At 37.1% G+C, this 24862-nt stretch overlaps 1 protein-coding gene and 1 non-coding gene across 2 annotated transcripts in view; one reads left to right on the forward strand and one right to left on the reverse strand.

Moving 5' to 3' along the window:
• The window catches only part of THOC1 (THO complex subunit 1), a 42256-nt gene extending 20844 nt beyond the window's left edge, over positions 1-21412 (reverse strand). The window contains exons 1-11 of the mRNA XM_024757895.1: positions 21287-21412; positions 19326-19399; positions 19172-19232; positions 17858-17924; positions 14972-15090; positions 14466-14514; positions 13953-14048; positions 6165-6247; positions 3163-3236; positions 1719-1827; positions 417-548 (exon numbers count right to left, since the gene is read on the reverse strand). Of these exons, the coding sequence (XP_024613663.1) occupies positions 417-548; positions 1719-1827; positions 3163-3236; positions 6165-6247; positions 13953-14048; positions 14466-14514; positions 14972-15090; positions 17858-17924; positions 19172-19232; positions 19326-19399; positions 21287-21340 (918 nt within the window). The 5' untranslated portion in view covers positions 21341-21412. The remainder of the gene's footprint in view (positions 1-416; positions 549-1718; positions 1828-3162; positions 3237-6164; positions 6248-13952; positions 14049-14465; positions 14515-14971; positions 15091-17857; positions 17925-19171; positions 19233-19325; positions 19400-21286) is intronic.
• On the forward strand, positions 3371-3443 carry TRNAR-CCU (transfer RNA arginine (anticodon CCU)). The gene has a single exon. It is a non-coding gene; the product is annotated as a tRNA-Arg (tRNA).
• Positions 21413-24862: the final 3450 nt, after the last annotated feature.

A 24862-nucleotide genomic window follows, 5' to 3' on the forward strand; every position in this document is an offset into this window, starting at 1 on the left:
TTGTATTTGAACAAAATTTACTTATTACTTATTAAACTGTGTAAATAAGATTAACAGGGAATTTTAAAACCCCTTATTTGTACCTAAATGGAAAACTATACAAAATATTTTCATAAATGCAAATGAAATCCTAACTTGAGGTTCAGAATATATGTACTTGAAAATAACTAAAATGTATTTAATCCAAAGTAAATCTACAAAACAGACAATGCAGAACAACTTTTCACCTTTGAAATTAAATTAGTCTTACTTCTACAAGAAGAAATAGGACTCTCAAACTAACATTTATCAGTTTTAACCAAAAATAAAGTAAGAAACTTTTCTACTGTATTTAACGTAAAAGGATATCAGCTAAATAGAGAAAACAAAAATAAAAACATTTCTTACTATGCTTAGTGAAAAAGAAAGATTTATACCTTTTCACTTGTTAAAAACTTTGCAAAATATACATGCTCTCCTCCTGTTTTCAATTCTTCCATCTTTTTCCTTGAGGCCTGAGTATCATCTAATTTATAACTCTTAAAAACAGCTAGAACTTCTTCAGAATACTGCAAAGTAAAAATATCAATTAGTTTTATTTGGCATTGTTGCCCAATCATTTGTTTAGTGCTTTTCTTTATCAAAATAATGTATAATTTATTCCCAGTTAATCATATATGCATCCTTAAGGCACACTAAACAAGAAAAATTATGACAGCAAAATGAGGGTAAAACTATTTTTTGTGAGATATCATGGTTATAAAAGTAGGAATAAACTCTCTACTTCTGGAAAAATGTGATTTCTTATGCAGTTTGTGTAAGGGGCAAACAGAGAAAGGAATGCTTTGAGAGTATACAGAAATTTACCAGTAAAAGTAGCTGTTTAATCAGCAACGGAACTCTCAAGCATTTCTTGTGCTAAACACTGTGACCAAATAAAAAAATGATGTCAAAGCCTATCCAGTTGAGGAACAATTCCAGATGATTTCTCACTTACCACTTAACCTGAATTTGGATAGTTATGGCGAAAAAAAAGATACTTCATATAAAATAAAAACTTTAAAAAGTAACACAGAAAACACACCATGCTACTTTTAAGAGCTACCTATTAACTTTAGATTTTGATTACAACAAAAAGGACAAACTGACCTTTAAGGAGCCAAGAAAAAGAAATACAGAGGATTCTTATAGAAAAGAGGTTAGTAAACTTTTCCTGTAAACAGTCAGATAGTAAATATTTTAGACTATATGGCTCAAATGGTCTCAATCACAACTACTCAAGTCAGCCATTATAGCACAAAAACAACCACAGATAACACGTAAATGATTGGTGTCACTGTGTGACAAAATTAACTTTGTCTGCAAAAGTAGGCAGTAGGCTGGATGTGGTCCAAAGCCATAGTATGCAAAGTCCTATTCTTAGAGGATAGCTGAAATAATTTTGTGTGAAGGCAGGATGTATTCTGTAAAAGTTCATCAATTGACAATACTCACTATGTAAAAAAAAAAAAACCAAGGCTGTAATTACTAAATTTTAATCCTCAAGTCATTTATAAACTACTCTCAAAATCAATTGTTTATATATTAATTTACAATTTAGCTTCTATATTATGAAATAGGTATAAAAACATAAGAGGTAGAACTATATAGTGAAAAGTATGCTGGACAAGAGTCAAGTTCTGACTCTGCCATTAGCTATAAAATATTGGGCTTTTGGTAGTCTGTAATTGGCAACTCACCTTGAGAAAAGTTTTCCATGAAATTTTCTCATAGCATTGCACAGGGTTCCTAAAGTAATCCTGAAGTGACCAAAATTTTCGGTACAGGTTGTAATCAATTGGAATGGAGCTGATAAAATAAACGTTACATTAAATAAATCATTTAAGTTCTTTTAGAAATATCTAAATGCTTTGACTTTTCTTGGGTCACATATCCTCTGAAAAAGGTAATGAAAGCCATGGCTTCTTTCCCTAGAAAAGTACACAAATTCATAAATATTTATATAAACGTCTATAAATAATTTCAGGGGGTTCATAGACCCCTATTCCCTCTTTATCTTCAGTGGTGGAACCCCTGAATTTTGGCTGGATACATTCAGAATTTAAGGCTCTCTTTCCCAACCTCTCCTGCACTAGGTGTGGCCATGTGATTAAATTCTGGCCAGTCAGTGGGGAGCGGAAGTCATATGTCTTATATGGGCTATGTTTTACCATTTTCCCTTTTCGCTGGCTAGAATGCAGATATGATGATGAACCATCCTGGACTATATGAAAAAGAGCAAATACCAAGGCATGGTGGAACAAGAAGTTAAAGGAACATGGATCACTAGACAATCTCCTTGAAGAGTGCTACTGCATCAGCCCTGAACACCTGTCTTCTGAACACCTGTCTTCAGACTTTTACATGAGAAAGAAATCAATTTCTATGTTGTTTAAGCTAATGTTAATTTGACTCTAATGGTAAAAGCCCTAGGCATTATATCCTAACCAACACACTAAGACCTAGTATGAAACAAACACATTAAGTACATATCAACTTAGTATTACAAAAATGGCGTTACTAATTCAATTTCTAAATCGGCTATGTTACAAATCTTCAGTGTCAATACGTATTTTTTTTTAAACATCTTTATTGGAGTATAATTGCTTTACAGTGTTGTGTTAGTTTCTGCTATATAACAAAGTGAATCAGCTATATGTATACGTATACTATCTTACTCCATTCTTTCCAAATAAACCTTAACAAGTTGAACCTATGGATTACAGTTAGCATCTGTGCTAAGCTTCATGCCCATACAAATATTCCAAGTAAGACTGTAATTTTATATGGGAAACAGGAAGTAGGTTTAGTGATCCACACAGCACCATGATCTCAAAATGAAATGGAAGGGAGAAGGGAAGGAGTGCGTAGGTTGCCTGTGGTTGGCTTTTCAAACGTTATGAATATATATAAGGTAGGTTACACCTAAACAACGGACTGCCTGCACACAATTTAGAAACCAACTGATAGAGCCCATTAGTGATTTTGGAGTTGTAATTTTAAGTGATATACATTAAAGTTACAAACAAAAGAAATCTATAAGCATGATCTCCTTCCTCCCTGTCTACATTCTCACCTTAGTACCTGATAAGTCATAAGGTATTATCTTTGTAAATCAAGAAATCTGAACTTCTAAACACTCACCAAGTTGTTGGAGCTTCATCATCCCCCATTTCACCTTCTTCCACATCCATTCCTTCTTCTCTGTCCTCCATGTGCTAAATTAAAAGAATGTACATCCTGTCATGAAGCAGTTGTCAGGCAGAGGAAAATTCTATATGACAGGGATCCGAGAACTCAAGAGCAGTATGACAATAATATAAGATAGCCATGAAGACATGGTGCAAGGACCTCCCTGGTGGTCCAGTGGGTAAGACTCTGCACTCCTAATGCAGAGGGCCCGGGTTCGATCCCTGGTCAGGAAACTAGATCCCACATGCATGCCGCAACTAAGAGTCTGCATGCTGCAACTAAGATCCTGCATGCCGCAACTAAGAACAGTTGCAGCCAAAATAAATATTAAATAAACAAATAAATATTTATATAAATAATAAAAGAATATAAATACCTATTCATTAAAAACAATAACAACAACAAAAAACATAGTGCAAAGTTTTAAACCAGTACTTTTCCAAACACAGTCAGTACATTCTCTCTGGGAATAGAGAATCTATGGCAAAATATGATTTGGAAACATAGTATACAATGACTTGTTGGAAAAGTGAGAAGATCATTAGTACACTAAGGATTCCAAGAACCACCGTAAATAACTCAAAGCGATTTAAGTAGTTTTTGTCCCCAACTTTAATTTGACCTTGAAAATCTTCCCCCGCCTGTACACATAACACTTATTATCTGGGAACACTTTAGGATATGCTGGGTGTACAGCTCCATATTGAAAAAAAATTTTTTTAATACTTAATTTTTATTGGAGTATAGTTGCTTTATGATGTTGTGTTAATTTCTACTGTAAAGCAAAATGAATCAGCTATACGTATACATATATCCCCTCGTTTTTGGATTTCCTCTCCTTTTAGGTTACCACAGAGCATTGAGTAGAGTTCGCTGTGCTATACAGTGGGTTCTCATTAGTTATCTCTTTTATACATAGTATAGTGTATATATGTCAATCCCAATCTTCCAATTCATCCCACCCCCCCAATTTAAAATAACAAGGTTACATAAAATAGTCCAAGAAATACCTAAAAGATACATAAAAGGGAAAGGCAGATTTTGAAAAATCTTAAAGTCAATATCATTTCCAAATTGACAATGATTACAATTTAAGGGATAAATTAAGTAAAGCACTCTGATTAATTTACAGTGAAATATTAGTTACATCTAATTAATAATTTTTTAAACTTTATAACTTGCTCTTAAATGAAGAGCAGGTGCTGAATGTCCAAAAATTTGCCAGCTCTGGACTGTCTTCTGGACACATCAAAAATAATCTTTAGGGGGTGTCCCTGGTGGCACAGTGATTAAGAATCTGCCTGCCAATGCAGGGGGACACGGGTTCGAGCCTTGGCCTGGGAAGATCCCACATGCTGCGGAGAAACCTAAGCCTGTGCACCACAACTACTGAGCCTGCGCTCTAGAGCCCGTGAGCCACAACTACTGAGCCCACTTGCCACAACTACTGAAGCCTGTGTGCCTAGAGCCCATGCCCTGCAACAAGAGAAGCCACCGCAATGAGAAGCCCGCGCACCACAACGAAGAGTGGCCCCGGCTCGCCACAACTAGAGAAAGCCTGTGCACGGCAACGAAGACCCAACGCACCAATAAATAAATAGATAGACAGACAGATAAATAAATAAATAATCTTTAAAAATAAAGTTGATCTGCTGATGTCCTTTTGAAAAAATCAGTGGGCAAATGATGGATTATTTAACAAATGGTTCTGAGATAACTGGCTCACCATTTAGAAAAAATTAAATTATAACTCAACTTACTCCAAACCCCAACCTTCCTGCTGGGTAAAAGATTTAAAAGAAAAAATAAAATCATAAAAGCACCAGAAAAAAACAAAGAATTACATACTCCTGTGGAGTGGAAGCCTTCAGTATGACACAAGGCTAGAAACACTAAAACAAAAGACCAACAAATGTTAATATTACTATATCCAAATTTAATAGCTCCATATAGAAAACTATAAAGTTACAAGAAAAACCATAAACTGAGGAAAAAAATGTATCAACACACAGTAGGAATGAATTAATAATATTCTATATAATGAGTTTCTACACATCAACAGTAAAAGACGTTTCAGCAGTAAAATGGGCAAATGTTATGAATAGGCAATTCTCTTCCTCATTGTTTCTAATCAGCACAGAAGAAAAATAAATTCCAATGAACATGCAGTAAGTTCCTCGACTTCATTAATAACCAAAGAAATGTAAGTTAAAACAAAGACGACTTACCTTTCAAGTATGTATCAATTAAGCAAAAATTTTTAAAAACTGGTAATTCCCCATGTTGGCGTGAGGCTATGGGGAAATGGGAAGGCATTCTCTATGTGCCACTGGGGGTGGTATAAATGGGTACAACTTTTTTGAGAAGTACCCGGGCAACAGTTATCAAAATTTGATATATGCATTTATTTTGACACAGAAATTTCACCTATCAAAATTTATCCTAAGGAGACACCTGCATAATTTAGCAATGATACACAAAATACTATTTACTATAATGTTGCTAACCAGTTTTCACTATTAGAGATTATCTAAATGCTCAGTAACAGGAGACTGTGATATATCCAAAAACTTATCATGAGACATTAAAACACAGAGACAAATCTAAATGTACTGATGCAGAAATGCAACCATTTCATACTGTTAAAAGAAGAAAGTGATTTTCAGAACAGTATGTATTGTATGACCTCAATTTTGGAATAAAACTACATATACACAGAAAGTCCTGTAAGGACAAAAAAAGAATGTTAAGAGTGGTTATCTTTGGGGCCTTGGATTATGGGGTAGCTGTACTTTTTATTTTAAATATTTCTATTTTGTTTTTTTCTACACAGAATACATATTATTTCTATAAATTGAAAACAAAGGTTTTAAAAATTTTTGATTTAGAAGACCCATTCATCTGAGTTATCTCAATAACAAAATATGTTATGTTAGATTTCATATCAGCCTCACCTTTTGACCCAATGTGCTTTCCTGCTCATTGGTATTGAAAACAGTGACATTTTCCAGATTAAACTGACTCTGCAAGTTAAGACCTATTAAAAAAAAAAAAAAAAAAGATTTTCAAAGCAAATCCATCAAACACCTAAACTTGTTTAAGAGTATAACTTTGTTGTCATATAACCAAAATACATAAAATGATAAATCCATAATTAAGCAAAAGATCAAGTCAGAATAACATCACACTTGATTTTCAAATTCTTTCTAAAATTCATTTCTTTAAGGTGCCTTTAGAGTATGCTGAATTCTGTATACACTGTGACAGATATATTGATCCTTGTTATTTATGAATATTCTAGAACAATTTTACAGAATGCAATATGTAGTAATTTATAATTTTGCTGAAGCACAAATAGAAATTGTATTATTCAAAAAGTGTGAATGTATAACAATATTTATAGGAAACATAGTTAGTGAGGGCCAGGTCTCTCGCTGTCAGGGAAAGAAGTTATAAATAAGCAGATCTATTGGTGCTAGATTAGACTCACAAGTTATCAGTCACTATGATAGCACTGTTTTTGTTCGTGGTCATTAAAAAACACGTAGACAGATACAGAAATACAGATACAGAAATACAGTTAGTATACATATGTATCTTTCCAAGCTCTGTCTACTGAGAGGGCTTAGAAGCAGTGATATTCTAGTAACAATTAGCATTATCTAGGTCCCAGATCTTGTCTTCTAAATACCATTTTTAAGTAAAACAAATCAGGCTCTTTGGAGAAGTGGCTGATTCCAGGGGTTGTGCAGGGAAAATACAAGATGTGCCTGGACTATCCTCGCCTACATGAAAGGGCTCCCAATGGGGAAAACTGTAATAATTTGAGCAACAAAGTAAATAATGATATTATGAGATTATAACCCATATAAAATAAATATCCATGAGTTCATACTGAAATAGATGACTGAATTACAAGTAAACAAAGGAGAAGAGACAACTCTTCTTTTCTTTTGGTTTTTTTTTGGCTGCACTGCGAGGCTTGTAGGATCTTAGTTCCCTGACCAGGGATCAAACCCAGGCCCCCTGCATTGGAAACGCAGAGTCTTAACCACTGGACCGCCCGGGAATTCCCAAGACAACTCGCCTTTAGAGAAGACTCCCAATTCATAAACGTAGAAGGAATGAAAGAAACAGAAAATCACCACCAGGACAACCTAATAATAATCACTGCAGGCAAGATCCACTGATGAACAGTACTAAACTCAGCCGGCAAAGGTCTAAGGAGAAAAAGTATCTGCATAGCCTCAAAGTATCTCCCTCCAAATATTTATTAATTACAAAGGGGAAAATAGTAATTTTGTAGTAGAGAAATATGGTGATCAAGGATAATATCTTAAATAAGTGATGAAAGATAACACCCCCAGTAAAAAGACACATCAATACCATGTTGAAACGATGCACTGAGAAGGGCCCATCATCACCTCTGTGGTCTTCTTCCCCAAATCTGTAACCTCAATCTAATTATGAAAAACAATATACAAACATGAATTGAAGGGCATTCTATGAATTATCTGACCAGTGCTCTTCAAAACTGTCAAGGTCATGAAAAAATAGCAAAGACTGAGGAACTGTCACTGACTGGGTAGATTGGGGAGATTAAAGTGACATCACAACTAAGTAATACAGGATCCCAGATTGGATTCTTAAAAAAGAAAGCACTGATAAAACTGGTAAAATCCAAATAAAGTCTGTAGCTAACAGTGCTGCACCAATGTTGATTTCTTAGTTTTGATAACTGTACCATGGCATGTAAGAGGTTAACATTAGGTGAAACTATTTGGGTACTCTATACTATCTTTGCAACTCTTCATGTCTAAAGTTATTTTAAAACAAGAAGTTTTTTTTTAAAGTTAGTATGCTAGATGACGTCATTAAGCTAGTGAATGAAACTGGCTGACCATTTAGCATTGACTACTTAAAATATCTTTGTCCATTTTCTGTTTATTACTCAACAAAGCACATGCCATAATTCTCAGGTTAAAAATCTCAGTCATACTTTACTAAATTTAATGGGTAAATTACATGTGAAGACAGCTTTCTGAAGGTCTTGGGATATACTCTAGTGAATCTTATGCAATCAAATGTAAAAAAAGAAGAAAAAATACTGCAAGAAGATATCCCCAAATGCCAACCTAGCTTATGTTAGGGTGACAGGATCGATTATGATTTTTTTCCCTTCATTTTCCAAATTTTCTGAAACAACGTTGGGTAATTTTATAATTTAAAAATTAAATTTAAAAATATAATTTATTAAAAGATATATATATAGTTTAAAGCTACCTTTAGCAATTATTGTTAGTCTTTCAACTAATTAATAAGAAAAAAGTCATTTCTCTATGTCTTGTCAATTTAGGAATGTAGCATATTGAAAAAGAGGTTAAAATGTTTTTTAAAAAATGAGAGTGGAGGCTAGAGATCAACAGGAAGGACTAAAGAATGGCTGAGAATTGAAACCTTGTTTTTGTTTTCTGTAAATTCCAGAAAAAGAAATCACAAATCAGTACTTATGAAGGGGCACTTCATTTCACAAAGAGATAGAATTTCATTCATCAAATATTTAAATAGTGCCTAGATATCTGGTATTAGAAGTTACTAGGCACAGAAAATACAGAGGTGAACAACACAAACACACTGAAAATGCCAGGTGGTGCTAAATTCTAAGAAGAGATTTGAAATCAGGTGGTGATAATGGGTAACTGTGGTGGCAGGTTTAGATTAGATGCTCAAAGACAGCCTCTCTAAGGTAATAAAATTTAAACCGAGATTGAGTGACAGCAAAAGTCAGTAATGTGACAATAACGAACAAAAGGATTACAGACAGCAGAAAGAGTGCCAAGGTCCTAAGGTTCAATTGATCTTGATATTTTGAAGGTAAAAAGAAGGCAAGATGCCAATTCAGTGGGAAAAGAATAGTTTTTTCAACAAATGGTGCTGGGACAACTAGGTATCCACATATAAAAAGAATGAAACTGGAACCCCACCTCACACCACATACAAAAATTAACTCAAAATGGATCATATACCTAAATGTAAGAGCTAAAACTCTTAGAAGAAAACATAGATGTAAATCTTTGTGACTCTGGGTTAGGCCAGGGGTCCCCAACCCCCAGGCCGTGGACCAGTAGCGGTCAGTGGCCTGTTAGGAACCGGGTCGCACAGCAGGAGGTGAGCAGCTGGGGAGTGATCGAAGCTTCACCTGCCGCTCCCCATCGCTAGAATCATCGCCTGAACCATGCCCCTGACCAACCCCAGTCCGTGGAAAAACTGTTTTTCACAAAACCAGTCCCTGGTGCCAAAAAGGTCAGGGACTGCTGGGTTAGACAACAGTTTCTTAGATATGACACCAAGAGCACCAGCAACAAAAGAAAAAATAGATATATTAAACTTCATCAAAATTTGAAACTTTTTTGCTGCAAACAACACGATCAAGAAAGTGAAAAGGAAATCCACAGAATGGGAGAAAATATTTACAAATTATATATCTGATAAGGGTCTAGTATCCAGAATATAATAACTTGTACAACTAAGTAATAAAAAGACAAATAACCCAATCTTTAAAATGGGCAAAGAATCTTAATAGACTATTTCTTTAAGGAAGACATGCAAATGATCAGTAAGCACATGAAAAGAGGCTTAACATCTTTAGTCATTACAAAAATGCAAACCCAAACCATGAGATACCACTGTACACTCACTAGGATGGCTATAATAAAAAAGACAATAAACAGTCAGTGTTAGCAAGGATGCAGGGAAACTGGAACGCACTTGCATCAATGATAAAATGATGCAGTCTCTTTGGGAAACAGTTTGGTAGTTCCTCAAGAACTTAAATACATCATTTGTAGAGACATGGATGGACCCAGAGACTGTCATACAGAGTGAAGTTAAGTCAGAAAGAGAAAAACAAACATCGTATGTGAACACATATATGTGGAGTCTAGAAAAATGGTACAGATGAACCAGTTTGCGAGGCAGAAATAGAGACACAGATGTAGAGAACAAACATATAGACACCAAGTGGGGAAAACGTTGGGTGGGATGAATTGAGAGATTGGGATTATTGACATATATACACTAATACATATAAAATAGATAACTAATGAAAACCTGCTGTATAGCACAGGGAACTCTACTTCACTTTGCTGTACAGTAGAAACTAACACAACACTGTAAAACAACTATACCCCAATTAAAAAAAAAAAGAACTTAAATACAGAGTTATCGTATGACCCAGTAATTCTACTCTTAGATATCTATCCAGGAGAAATTAAAACAGTTACCATCAATTCCATCCTATGTATATAGCCAAGAGAAGTGAAAACATACATCCACATAAAACTTGTACACAAATGTTCACAGCAGCATTATTTACAATAGCCAAAAAGCAGGAACAACTCAAATGTCCATTAACTGATGAATGGACAAAATGTGGTATATCCATATAGAGAATATCATTCAGCCATAAAAAGGAATGAACTACTGATACATACAACACAGATGAACCTTGAAAGTATTAAGCTAAGTTTAAAAAGCCAGTCACATGAAGTGAGAGAGTAGCACTGACATATATACACTACCAAATGTAAAATAGATAGCTAGTGGGAAGCAGCTGCGTAGCCCAGGGAGATCAGCTCGGTGCTCTGTGACCACCTAGAGGGGTGGAATACGGAGGGTGGGAGGGAGGCTTAAGAGGGAGGAGACATGGGGATATATGTATACGTATAGCTGATTCACTTTGTTACACAGCAGAAACTAACACAACATTGTAAAGCAATTATACTCCAATAAAGATGTTAAAAAAAAAAAAAGCCAGTCACAAAAGACCACATATTTTATTACTCCATTTTTAAAATGTCCAGAATAGGAAAGTCCATAGAGACCAATAAGTAGATTAATGGTTGTTTAGGGCCTGGGAGACAGGGTAAGGATGGAGGTAAGTGGAGAGTGACAGTTAATGGGTGCAGGGTTCCTTTTAGAAGTTAAAATGTTCTAAAATTAGACTGCAATGATGACTGCAGAACCCTGTGAATATACTAAAAAACTGTACATTCTCAATGGTGAATTGTATGGTATGTGAATTTACATCTCAATAAAGCTGTTAAAAAAATATAAAAAGCTGAGCTTCCAGTAATGGAAGGCTAATTAATTAGCTAATTAATTAATTCAGATTAACCCTCTAAGGACAACTGAAAACTTGGATAAATTACATTAATTCTATGAATACTTACAGAGCATAAACCATGTTCACAGCATTGTTTTAGGCAAAGAAACAGAAAATTGTTTTCTTAAAAATAGTAAAGAGCTGACATTCAGTGAGGAATATATGGCAAAAATCAAGAAGGCAAGAAAGATAAGCAATGCATCATCAGCACTCAAAGCCACTTTTGTCTTGACGATATCTGCCAAACAGGAAGAATCCGCTGCAAAACTGAGCTACTCTTTTAGCAGCGTCCTGAAGTGAGGATGATAAAAATAAATCTCTGAGTCCAAGGAAGGTGGGGAATCTAATAAATCCTACCCCAACCTTCTTCTAGACTGGGACCTATGTCCTCAGGTAAGGATGAACCAAATTGCAGTCCAGTGCCAAGTCTTCTCAATTATCTAAGGAATCACAGGCCTTGAGCTGGGCTATATTAAGGTAATCTTGGACTAGTAAGGGTGCCTGGCAGGAGTAATGAAAACTCTTATCTGGAGAAAGGTATCTAACCTAGGCCTCAAAATTATTCCCTCAAATATCTTCTCAAATATAACATCAAACACTAACCAGAAACACAAAGGGGTAAGATACAATCAGTGAGAAACAGTAGAAACAGACACTAGAGACATACCCACAAAGACTTAAGAGACTGGAATTATCAGACACATAAAAATAACAATGCTTACCCTGGTTAGAAGATTAAAAAACAAGTTTGAAAATATCAGCAGGGAATAAGAAACTAAAAAAGTGACACAGCAGACTTAAAAAAGACTTTCTAGGAATGAAAAAATACAATTACTGAAATTAAGAGCTCATTTAGCAGATTATTCATAGCTGAAGAGAGAAGTAGTGAACTGGAAAACATTTCTAAAGAAATTATGCAGAATGTGATGGAGAGCGACGAAGAGATGAAAAATGTAGAAAGTGTAAGAGACAGGATACAGTGAGAAGATATAGGATGTCTACTAGAGTTCCAAAAAGAGAAAAAGAGAAAGAAGCATATATAATATTTGAAGAAATAACAGCTTAAATTTTTACAATCTGTATGAAGGACAACCAATCCATAAATTCGAGATGCCCACAAATCTGAAGAATGATAAATTTTAAAAATCCACGCTTAGATACATCATATAAAACTGAAAAACAAACAAAATAACCCGAACAAATAACAAACAAAAAACCCAAAGAAAAATAAAACCTTAAGAGCAGATAGAGAGAAAAAAAAAACTAGATTATCTTCAAAGGAGTTAGACTGACATTTGCCTTATCTATAGAAGCTAGAAGGCAAAGTAATGATTATCTCCCACTAAATGAAATCCTATATCCAGTGCCAACCTACAATCTTCTATCTATTGAAACCATTCTTCAAGAGTAAAGAAATAAAGATTTTCAAAGAAAACACAAATCTGCACTAAAGTAAAGTCTAAAGGGGGAAACAGAAGGTCAGAAATACAAGTGGTAAATACACTGATAAATCAAAATTAATCCTGACCACATTAAATAAGAGGAAAGAAAAAAAACATAGATCTAGCAGGACAAAAAGAAAGCCACACGTAAGACAACTGCTAACATATACTATAGGTCTTACCACATGCAGGCACTGTTGTAAGCTCTTCACATATTTTAATTCATTTAATCCTTACAACAACATATGAAGTAGGTGGTATATTAGCCTGATATTAAGGAAGGGAAGACTGAAGCACAGAGATATTAAAATCTGGCATATTTGAACAGACTGTGGTGGGCTCTAGAGAGCCTTGTGGTGGGCAGTGTTCCATTTCTGGACCTGGACAGTGGTTACACAAGTATTTGCTTCCTAATTATACTATATTTACTTTATGCACTTTTCATATTACCATTATATTTCACAATAATAAATGATAAAAGAAACGAACAAAGTCAATGTGGCTGAACAGTAGTGATTGAAGGAAAAAAGGAGAAAAATAGGCACACATTAGGAAATGAAATAAAAACATGATTCACAGCTACATATTTCAGTGTGATTCAACTGTACATTATTATTAATAAACTTTGAACTTAAAGAATCAATAACTTTAGGGACTTCCCTGGTGGTCCAGTGAGTAAGACTCTGTGCTCCCAATGCAGGGGGCCCAGGTTCGATCCCTGGTTGGGGAACTAGATCCCGCATGCGTGCCACAACTGGGAGTTGCATGCTGCAACTAAGAGTCCGCATGCTGCAACTAAGAAGTCCGCATGCTGCAACTAAAGATCTTGCATACCATAACAAAGATCCTGCATGCCGCAACTAAGACCCAGTGCAGCCAAAATAAATAAATAAATAAATATTAAAAAAAGAGAGACAAACAAACAGGCTTGCAGATATAGAAAAAAAGGAATCAATGACTTTATTTAAGGGTTACCTGTATCATACACTGGGACAGGTATAACTACTTATAAGTAAAATAAAGTGGCAATTTCCTAAGTTTTCAACTTTTTAGAACCATTTTTCTTTTTTATCATCATAGTAGATTCTAATCTGGTAAAGATTTTCCTGCAAAGCATTTTATGCACAAAAGCTTACCTGACTTCTCAGATAAAGGGAAAAGTCTGGCCAAAAAGAGCTGAATTCGTCCACAGAAGACTGTATTCTGGGATTTTGATAATCTTCGTAAGAGATCTAACAACACATGGAAACCAAGGTTACACAGGTGAGATCATTCTATGTTTATTACAATCATACCCAAGTTTCTTAACCAGTTTGTTAAAAGTATTTTCCTAAAGCAGTAGTTCTCAAAATGGGGGTAGAAACTATTTTTGTCACAAAAAAGCTCTAGAAAATTAGGAATAAAACTAAACAAGTTTAGCATGGGTAAGACAAGCTTTACTAAATTTTTTTGGTTTTCATTAAGTTTATACCCAGAACAATAATAGTTTAATTTAAAGCAAATGATCAGTTTTAATAAGTCAGACTGCTATTTAAAAATGAAGATACAATCTACTTTAAAAATTTTACCACTTGTGTTTAATTCCACCACCTGTTTTCCTGGCCACATTTACTTTTTAAAAAACAATCATTTACTGTTGAATTACTTACCATTGCACATACGTAGTAAATAATTTTTCCCAGCAGAATAGAATGTATTCTGAAATTAAGACAGAAATTATTACTATTGTTCTGAAGTTGTTGCACATCCTTCAGTAATAAGTCACAGGAAGTAAAATTTTAAAGAACACTACTATGCACTGAGAATCTACTATGCCACTTTCACTTTTTTCAAGCAAATAACAATTTTAATGAAATAAAAATATTTTCAAATATATAACAAAACACAATTCTAGTAACTTTTAAACATGTAAAAGTGTGTGTTTTCAAGTTAATTGTATCTACTCAAATTTTGTACTTCCATTTTCTCCATATAACTTTTACTTGGCTTTTCCAAGAGAGCAGAATATATAATTCTCATAGGGACAAACTTTTTGGCAATCAGCAATATTAGAAATATAAGCAAAAAACAAACAAAAACAACAACAAAAACTACCCTCAGAACTCTGGATCTATAGAAGGATAATATTAGCAGAAAAAGAAACTAAGGCACTTACTGATTTCCAAGTAGCAACATTTTTTTCCACAAAAGTGAATATCGTGTCACACTGATCCAAAGGAAGGCAATCCAAAACATCTCCCAACAATACAAAAGGTGTAGATGCTGTACAAATACCTTCAAGTGGAGCACAAGCCAATTAATAAGTTTAAAATACTGTTGAGTAAAACAGCCCATGCAAAATAATTTTAAAGAAAATATTAAAGGTATACTTTGTCAATCCTAACAAGGCTGTGAAAGACAAGAAACAGAAGCAACCTCAAGTCCCCAAACAGGATATACTTAAGTAAGTATGTGATGATGATAATCATTCTTGATAACACTTCTAGAGCATTTACTATATGTCAGGCACACTAAGTGCTTTACATATACTAACACATGTAATCCTTATAACCCTATGAGGTAGATAACATTATCTCCAGTTTATAGAATGGGAAAACTGAGACACAGAGAAGTTAAATAACTTGCCCAAGATCACAGAGCCAGTAAGTGGTAGAGCTGGGATACGAACCCAGGCAGTCTGGCTCCACAGTCTGTTTTCTTCACCACTAAGCTATTCAAAAGAATATAATGCAGCCAATTAAAAAAGATGGTTATGACGACTATAATAACTTGGAAAATGTTTATGATATAATGTCAAGTGAAAAAGGCAGGGTTCAAAACTGTATGGGTATTATGGTTATCACAATAAAATCTTTTAAAAAGACCAGAGAAACTAAAACCATATACCAAAATAAATGGTAGTTTTTTTTAAAGTAGAAGAATTAGGACTAGTATGTTCCCTTCTCATTTCCAAATGTTCTGTACTATTCCTAAAATTTAAGTTGTCTGTGATTTGAAATAACTACTTCAAAAAAGATAACAAAACATCACTGCAAAACAATTATACTCCAATAAAGATGTTAAAAAAAAGGGTAAATGAACTTCAAATTAAAAATTCTGTTCTTCCACTCTTCCTAAAGCTTTCAAAAACCTTCTGAAGTGGCAAAATAAATATTTGTTTCTAAAAAAAAAAAAAAAAAGATTTGATACTGATTTCAACTCATTAAACTTTTACAATAATACCATTGTTTCAAGGGAAAAAAGGGTAAAATAAAAAGTTGTTTATTTCTAAATTCAATCTTACTAAAGTAAAGCAATAAATTAAGGACTTTAAGGTCATCTAGGCTAGCTAAAAATACTTTTACCTCCCTGCTCATTCTTCCTTCTATTTTTACATAATAGATACTAACACTTGTTAAGTGTTTAGGAAAAGTAGACACTTCAGCATGATATGTAAAAAAAAAAAAAAAAGTACTGAGTGGGTACTATTAGCCCAAATTACTGCATTAACACAGTATGTTCAGAAACAGGAAGTAGTATTTCCAGCTCTACTCTGCACTGGTAAGATCATATCTGGAATGTGACGTGAGGGATACTGCCTAGAACCAGGGAGGCATAAAGAAGCAAATTTCAACTCAATACAAAGGGGATATCGCACCATCAGAACTATCTAACAGAAATCAAATAGTGAGCTCCATCAATGGGAGTAGAGGCTGGATGAACACCTGCCAAGGACTTTACTGAGGGGAGACAGGATAGGTCAGAGACAAGATTGGACCATATGACCTCTAAAGTCCTTTAACACTTAGATTTGTGATACTTTTATGTCCTGTATATCCAAGAGATTTGAGAGACATACTTCCTGCCCTTAGCAGAAGTATAGTTTGGCAAAAGTTAACTCACATTAATAGCTATAGAAAATTACCTAAATTTCACTCTCAAAGATTCTGATTCAGTAAAACAAAGCTAAAGCCTGGCAATCTCATTTGAGGGGCTTCCCTGGTGGCGCAGTGGTTAATAATCCACCTGCCAATGCAGGGGACATGGGTTCAAGTCCTGGTCCAGGAAGATCCCACATGCCACAGAGCAACTAAGCCCGTGTGCCACAACTACTGAAGCCTGCATGCCTGGAGCCCGGGCTCTGCAACAAGAGAAGCCACTGCAATAAGCCTGTGCACTGCAACGAAGAGTAGCCCCTGCTCTCCACAACTAGAGAAAAGCCCACGCGTAGCAACGAAGACCCAACGCAGCCAAAATTAACTAAATAAAAATAACTAAAAATAAATAAATAAAAATAAATAAAAGGCTCTTGAAACTATCCCCTACTGCCACTGCCCCATTTTAATTGTCCTCTACCTAGTTTTCCTGCCAGCAGTTTCTCCCAATCCAATGGCTCTTCCATAGGTCCTCTTTAGCATGGCACACAAAGCCCTTTACAAATGGCCCTAACCTACCCCTCCTGCTTCTTTTCTTCACCATGCTCATCATCCTCTCACCATTCTGCTCTACATTTTTTTTAGTCATGCTGAACCAGGTCTTTATATAGCTATATCCTTCTGTTTCTGCCTGACAAATTACTCATCCCTCACATCCCAGCTCTTATGTTACAGTTTCCTTTCTAAGACCATCCTGATTCCTTCAGACTCTGAAGTTTAGAGAATCACTTCAACCATACTTCATTCCTACTTCACCCCCCGCCCCAGTAAGACATTTAGACGTGTTTCCTCCATTAGCCACTAGGCTCCTTACAGGCAGCGAATATGTTTTAGTTACCACTGAATCCCCCAATTCCTAGCTCAGTACCAGGCACATAGTAGATGCTCAATAAATATTTACCTGATGAACAGAACAAGTGGAGAACAAAGAAAGTGCCGAAGTGTGCACTGTACACACTAGTGACAAGGAATGCCTGTGAGCTAATTTCCATGGGACTTCTTGGCAAAGCGGGTAGGCAGAATTTTAAAAATGAACAAAATCAATTAGGTATGGGGAGAATAAGTTTTAAATAAAACATGTCATGCCCAAGATTGCTTTAAAAAACACCAAACAAACCCATACTTACCTTCAGTAACTCCCCCAATAGCAAGAGAAATAACAGCTAAAACGTTTTCACATGATGAATGATTTATCTACCAACAAAGGAGAAAACAACTTAATTTAGGAGCCAGACTTTAGACTAATTTGATAATAAGAAAAACATATCCTCTGACATTAAATTGATTATCATAAATACTGGATAAAGATATTTCTCACAGAAGATAAGATTACTTTCTAAGATGAAAATTTTAAAAATGAACAGTAATAACCCTAACGGTAGAAGTATATCAAATAATTAAACAGCAGGTGATTCACTTAAAATCCAAGTCTTAGGAAGATCCTTACATTAGCATGATTAAGGCTGTAAGCTAATCAACTACACATGTGCTGAGGCCAAAACTCACTCAATGGCACAGGACAAAGGCAGGGCCAGGGGAATTAATTGTACTCGTGCATCAATATGTCTGAGGGAGGGTTTTAATAGAAGAGAGGTGGTGCTTAGGTTTGATAACATCATAAAATCCAGCATTTATTGAGTGTACATTAAGTGCCGTTTCACACAACCACCATGAAAACATGGTATTTCCCCTCTTACAAATGAAATTGAGGCTCAGAAAAGCAAAGTAACTTGCCCAATACCTGACAACAGGTAAGTGACTAGGTCTGAAGAAGAGGAAAGAATGAATTTGACATAGAATTGTCCAAAAGAAAGGGACACTGTTTTATGGCCATGGGAAAAGGGTCTAGCTTCTTGAGATCTAAGCTTTGCTAAACCAAGAATAAACTATTGAAATTTTTCCTTTCATTTGCGTGCTCCACTAATGGTAAATAAATTCAGATTTTTCATGTTTAGATTAAATTTCTCTACTGAAGTTGGATAGGCTATTGTTATTTTTGCAGGTGAACTGATAAGGGGATGCCATAGGAAAATGAGGGCATGGAATCCCAGCTCCCATGCTGAACATCCTTGGACTAGACCTTTTATGCCACTACAAGATGTGTCACTGTTTATCCAGCAAAGCGAGAGGGCTCACCTTCAAATTATAGTTTTTGCTCAGGAAGACCTCTTATCAAATTTTCTTATACATATTCACTTGCAGAGGGCTCTATTCATTTATTAAACCAAACACTTAAACAAGTCAAACTGTGCTATTAAAACCCTTAATCCTTACACAACTCCTATACTAACTATGACCAAGTTAGGTTTCACAAAGTAGCAAGTTCACTCTAGAAAAAATAGTCATGTTTAAATATCTATTCTAAGGATAAAAGCAAATTTAAAAATAATATTAATTTGCCAGCAAAATTCTAACGATAAATAAAGGAAAAACATACTTACAATTTCTTCTTCTACAACACCTCTAAAAGCTTGGTCAAGGGTACATTTTTTTTCATTTTCACTATTAAAAACAAAAAACACCTGCATTTTTAAAGCAGCTCAGGGTAAGTATAAAGATTTCAGCGAGCCTATTTCATGGATATCAACGCCTTACCTTCCAGGCAACTGGCTGAAGGTATTCAACAAGGGCTTGATATTTTTGTTGTTCAGGGCCTCTCTGGTAGATTTCTAGAAAAATAAAAATAGCAAATAAGTGGAAAGATTTCTGCTTATTATTTACTGAAAAACATATCACTCATCAATAGTATGTCTAACTAAAAAATGTTTATACCTGGGAAAAATTACCTATGAGTCATTCTATCAGTAATTCTTATTCAAATGCCACTTACTGATATAGACTCATCACTTTAAGCCTTGCAAGAGCTCCCCAGCTAGACTTTCTCATTCCAGGTTTTCCCTCCTCCTTTCTTTTTAAATATCCCATTCATGAGAGTATCCTGCTTTAAAAACAAAAAAAATCTCTAAGTGGCTCCTTATTTCGTAGCTTCCTCTAAACGTCCTTGGTAATGTTATCCCACTCAAGCAACCTCATTTCCCAGTACCCCCTAACACATACTCTCTACTAGGGTCTAGCCATTTTCCCATCATTTTCTATCAAGCTCACTCTAGTGTATTCATTCCCATTATTCCTCCCACGTGCTCACGCAAATTCTATCCATTCTTCAAGACCCATCAAAAGTCCTACCTCAAAAAAAAAAAAAGAAGTCCTGCCTCGTCTAGGTGGCTTGCACAGCACAGCCCCTGACACCAAGTAAACACTGATTGTCTTAAAGTAGTAAACCTGCTGGTTGTCTTAAAGTAGTCATAATTGAAAGACAAAAATATTGCCAAGTCATTCATTCTGTGAAAATTCACATACACTTGGAAAATCAATGTTACCTCACAGGAATTATATTTATACTGGAAAAGTCCGTTCCTGACTCTGCCTGTGAATAGGTTGTGTAATCTTGGGCATACCCCCTTACCTCTGTGCTTCATTTTCCTCATGAGTTAAATATGAGGGTTGTTGTAGATCCTTACTACCAACAGCAGCAGTGGCATCACCTGAGAACTTGTTAGAAATGCAGAATCTCAGGCCCCATTCCAGACCTACTGAACCAGAATCTACATTTAACAAGATCTCCAGGAGATCCCACCTCATGCTCAAGCTTGAGAAGCACTGGGCTAGATGAGCTCCCATTAAATGGTCCCCTCCAGGACCAATACTGGATATTCCTAACAGTTACTCCTGGCAGAATTTCAGAGCACTAGGGAAAAATACAGTCAAACAATTTAGTGATGGGCAACATAAAAAGAATAGCGGGTCTTAAGTCAGAGAAAACAGTAAAGTAAATCATTTAACTTGTGGAGTGGGGGAAGGCTGTCTCAGTTTCTATCTCATCTACCAGGGATAATAAAACAGCCTCCTTACAGGTGCTATTCTAAGAGTTAACCAAGCTAACAAGAAAACGCTCTGTAAAGTGTTTCCCAAATGCTTAAACTACTGTTCCCCAATGTGTAAGAATAAAATGACAGCTGACAACCCTTTCCAAGCTGACCTGTTTGTCCTGTCCCACTTAGGACCTTCCTCATCCATCTCTTACGAATGAGATACGGAGGGTTAAAGGGTGGTGAATAAGCGGCCAGAACAACCACCTGGCAGCTTAGGAGGCGGGGCGGGAGCCAGTTCTCTGGGCTAAAGTCAGTCCCTCCCCCTTCAGCAGCCCCCTTCCAGTTCTGGAGACACCTGACCAGCTGAGAGAGCACTGCAGAGGAGCTGGACCCGAACAGAGGTAGTCTGCGGATGACCCCTCCACGCAGGGCGCAGACACGCCCAGAACGCGGGGTCCTGGGACCAGCCGGCGGGAAGGTGGAGGCGGACCGCAGAGGACGCGCGGAAGAGACAGGTAATGCGCCTTTGCCACTTCCCAGCCCTCGACGAGGCCGGGAGCCCGTCGCCGCGGCGCACACACCTCTGTCCCCGCTTTACCCCAGAGCAAAATTCGAGTAATTTCAGGGAGAGGAGGGCAAAAAATAGCGCTGAGCCAGGGCCGCACCCACCCGCCTTCCCCTCACCGTAAACCGCGTCCGCGCTTCGGGCAAACTGAAGAGCGGCGGCGTAGGAGACATCTTCTCGGCCGCGCGTGCCCGCCACCGCGCCGCGGCGCCCGCCGATGACGTCAGGGCGGGAGCGAAGAGATTGCCGGCTCGGTGCGCGGCTAGAGCGGCCTGTGAGCGCAGGGGCGGGCCCGGTGGGGGGTGGGAGCTTCTGTGGTGACCGAGGACGGGCTGGCGCTGGGAGCCGGAGTTAGCCGCTCAAATCCCGATTCGGGTTCGTGGGTAACCCTTGGGGTGACGGTAGATGTGTGGCCTTGTCCTGTAAGCGCTGCGGGTTGCAGGCCGGGACGCGCACTTTGGCGGTGGTTTTCCTGTTTTGGGGAAGCCTGGTGAAAGGCGGCTGGTTACGGCTCAATGGGCCGCGAGGGAAGGTAACCGCCGCCCGAGAATCCAAGGCAGGTGGGTTATCCGGGAATGCTCCAGGCTGGGGAAGTGTCGGCAGTGGCCGTGCACCGCCGGACCAAAGTCCTTTTCGAGGAGTGGTCCCAGCTCCGGATTTGCGTTTCTGCCCTACAGTTCATGGGCCCTGTAGCTCAGGAGCAGCCTCCTCTTCTGAGTAATAGAAATAATGCTTATATCCTTGGGCTGTGGAGGAGCGTCAGTGAAGTCATGAATGCGCGTGTGGCTTGTATAGCAATGCAAGTATTATTATGAATGTTTGGGGATTCGTTAACTTTGCTGGCACATAGAGGGCTATACTGAAAGAGGAAGATCTCGGAGGAACGCAGTACTCGGCGCTGATTGGATAGCGCGTGGCGCCGGGTCAAGGGTTGGAGGCACCAGCTGCAAAATCTTGCAGTTTCCTACCTTGGCCAATGAGAGAGGCTTGGCCAATGAGAAGCCAAGTGGCAGTAACTTTTCAGTTGGAATTATGCTGTGGGCGAAGAAGCACTGACCCAAACACTTCCTACCAGCTCTTATTCACCTCCATGTGTACCTAAATGAAGAAAGCTAGACGCGCTTCACCTTTTTCCCTTCGTTGATATCCAGCGAGAATACAGGACACTAACAAAAAGACAGCTTTGCATAGTCTTGTCCCTAAGTGGGAATTGTGAACAGTGCTGGCTACCTGGAGCGTTGAAGGCTTTTTAGAATCAACAGAATCATTCAGGTTTGATTGTGCAACGTAAATTTCCAAATTGCCAAAATAAACAGGTTTTAACTGATTTAATAGGTAGCTGATGTATTAGGATTATTATTATATTATAGGTGATTATTAACTGTGTGGAGCACAACTAAGACCCAAGAGGTAAATAAAATTATTTTCTACAAAATCCAAACAGAAGAAGAGCTTGAGTTTATTGACTCATCCATCAAAGTCTAGTGACTTAGAATTGTGTTTATTCACACATTTGCTGGGCACTTTATACACAGTGGACAGTATTTGTTGAATGAGTAATAAATATATGGACATATGATTGAATGAACAAAAATTGCTGTTTTGAGGAGCTCAGGTCGACATAAATGAAACAACTGCAGTGTACAATTTTGATCATGAGTAATTTGCATCATAGCTGCTGTAAGAGATCAAAGGAGAGAGGGACCATATGAGGTGGTCAAGGAGCCTTTGTGGAAAAGAGAGAATATGAGCTGGGCCCTGAAGGATTCCAATAGACAGGTCAGAGTGTGAAGGGGTGAATAGGAAAGACATTCCAAAGGGTGAAGAAGGTGTGAGCAGAGGTGTGGAAAGAAGAAAGCACAGTGAAAGGTAGTTGTTGACTTTGACTTAAACTTTGGATTCTGAATAGAAATAGAGTTGAAAAACTGGGTTGGAACCAGATTGTATTCGTGTTTCATGCCAAAGAATGTTACTGGTTTAAAAATGGCATTTGCGGTTCCTCCCAAGTTACAGCCAGCAGTATATTTTGTGGGAAGGAGAGAAGTGAGCTGTTGTTACTAATGAGTGAACAAACGCCAGATAAACAGGAAAAAAAAGCAGCAAACATCAGGGGATAATGGGGAGTTACTGTTTAATGTGTACAGATTTCAGATTGGGACGATGAAGAAGTTCAGGAGATGGATATGGGTGGCGTTTGCACAGCACTGTAAGTGTACTTAATGACACTGAATTGTACACTTAAAAATGGCTAAAATGCTAAATTTTATTTATATTTTACCACAAGTTAGGAAAAAATCTATGTAAAAACAGTAGTCTGATGCTAGATAACTTAAAAAGGGCAAAAACGTCACAGCCATCAGTATGATCTTGAGATCTCAAGGTGAAGTGATATTCAATAAGGCAAGGAAGTAGGTGATGCATTTAAAAAAGTTGTGCATCAAAACTCACTACCATAGAAATGTGTTAGCATTTAGATCATGTTAATAAATGCCTTATAATTCCCAAAGCACTTAACGTGTAGTGCTTTTGATCTTTTTTTTTTTTTTTTTTGCTTTTGATCTTTTAAATGATATTTTGAGATGAGTAACAGCGATTATGCTCACTTTACACGAGGAAGCAAACTCAAAGAGATAGGGTTCTTGATAGAGGTAACTGGCAACATGAGACTACCCATGGGTTTTGATTTCAATTTTTTAGCTCTACACTGTCATACTGTCGTAAGTAATAGTCAAGTTTTATTGAGTACCTCCTATGAGCCAGACACTTTTCTTGTATTATTCCTACTCCTTACAACAACATTGTACATAGTTATACACATCAGTGAGGAAACAGGCTCATCTGTCGTAGGTCACATGGCTAGAGGAAGCTAGGTTTGAACCCCTAGCTGTAATCCCAAAGCCTATATTCTTCTCGAGTCTTAACTTATGAATCCTTATGAAGCCACGGGCCTAGTTAATGGCTCATAAATTATTTCCTTATAATTAGATAAGGGTGAGGATCATATTGTCATTCCTAACATAAGTGTTTAAAGAAGTATGTAATAATAACATTCCAAGGGCAGACATCCAATAACATGTAAATTCCTCACTTACATTTATTGAGCACCTCTTCTTCCTTCTATGCTAGTGAGGTAAGATGGACCAGGGAATGCCTCTCTGTTAGGAAACACCTCCATGGGAAATTCTAGGATGGATGGTTTGGATGGATTCTAAGCATTCACATCTTTATTCCTCTTCGTTTCCTTGGTATGTCTCATTTGGATTCAAGTTATCATTGGTGTGGTGAGATCTAGGAGAAAAGGACCAGGGAGGCAGCTTAGTCTGCTTTCGTTCTGGTCTTTATCCTCTAGCCCAGGCCAACAAAACTTTGTTGCATGCTCACAAGTCAGCTGTGTTAGCATGTTGGATTGCGGCCTTTGCCGGTTTGGGTTCTGGGCCCTAGCCCTCTTTCCCTTCCTCTCCCTAGGTAATTTAAGTGGATTGAAAGAATTATATTGACAGGGAACTGATGTTTGAGAGGCAAAGTTGAGCAAAAAGAATGAGACTCCTGCATTGGGAGAGGAATGTCGCTGAGAAGAAGAATGGAAGAAGTTTGGCACTTCGTGTATATTTTGGGAGTTACATTTTTGTGGAAAAAGAGAAATTGTGTGAAAACTGTGGGTGCTGTCTTTTTTATAGGGTGGTGGCAATTTTCAA

This window comes from Neophocaena asiaeorientalis, unplaced genomic scaffold (genome assembly GCF_003031525.2).
Source record: "Neophocaena asiaeorientalis asiaeorientalis breed wild unplaced genomic scaffold, Neophocaena_asiaeorientalis_V1.1 scaffold142, whole genome shotgun sequence".
Classification (NCBI taxonomy): Eukaryota; Metazoa; Chordata; class Mammalia; order Artiodactyla; family Phocoenidae; genus Neophocaena; species Neophocaena asiaeorientalis.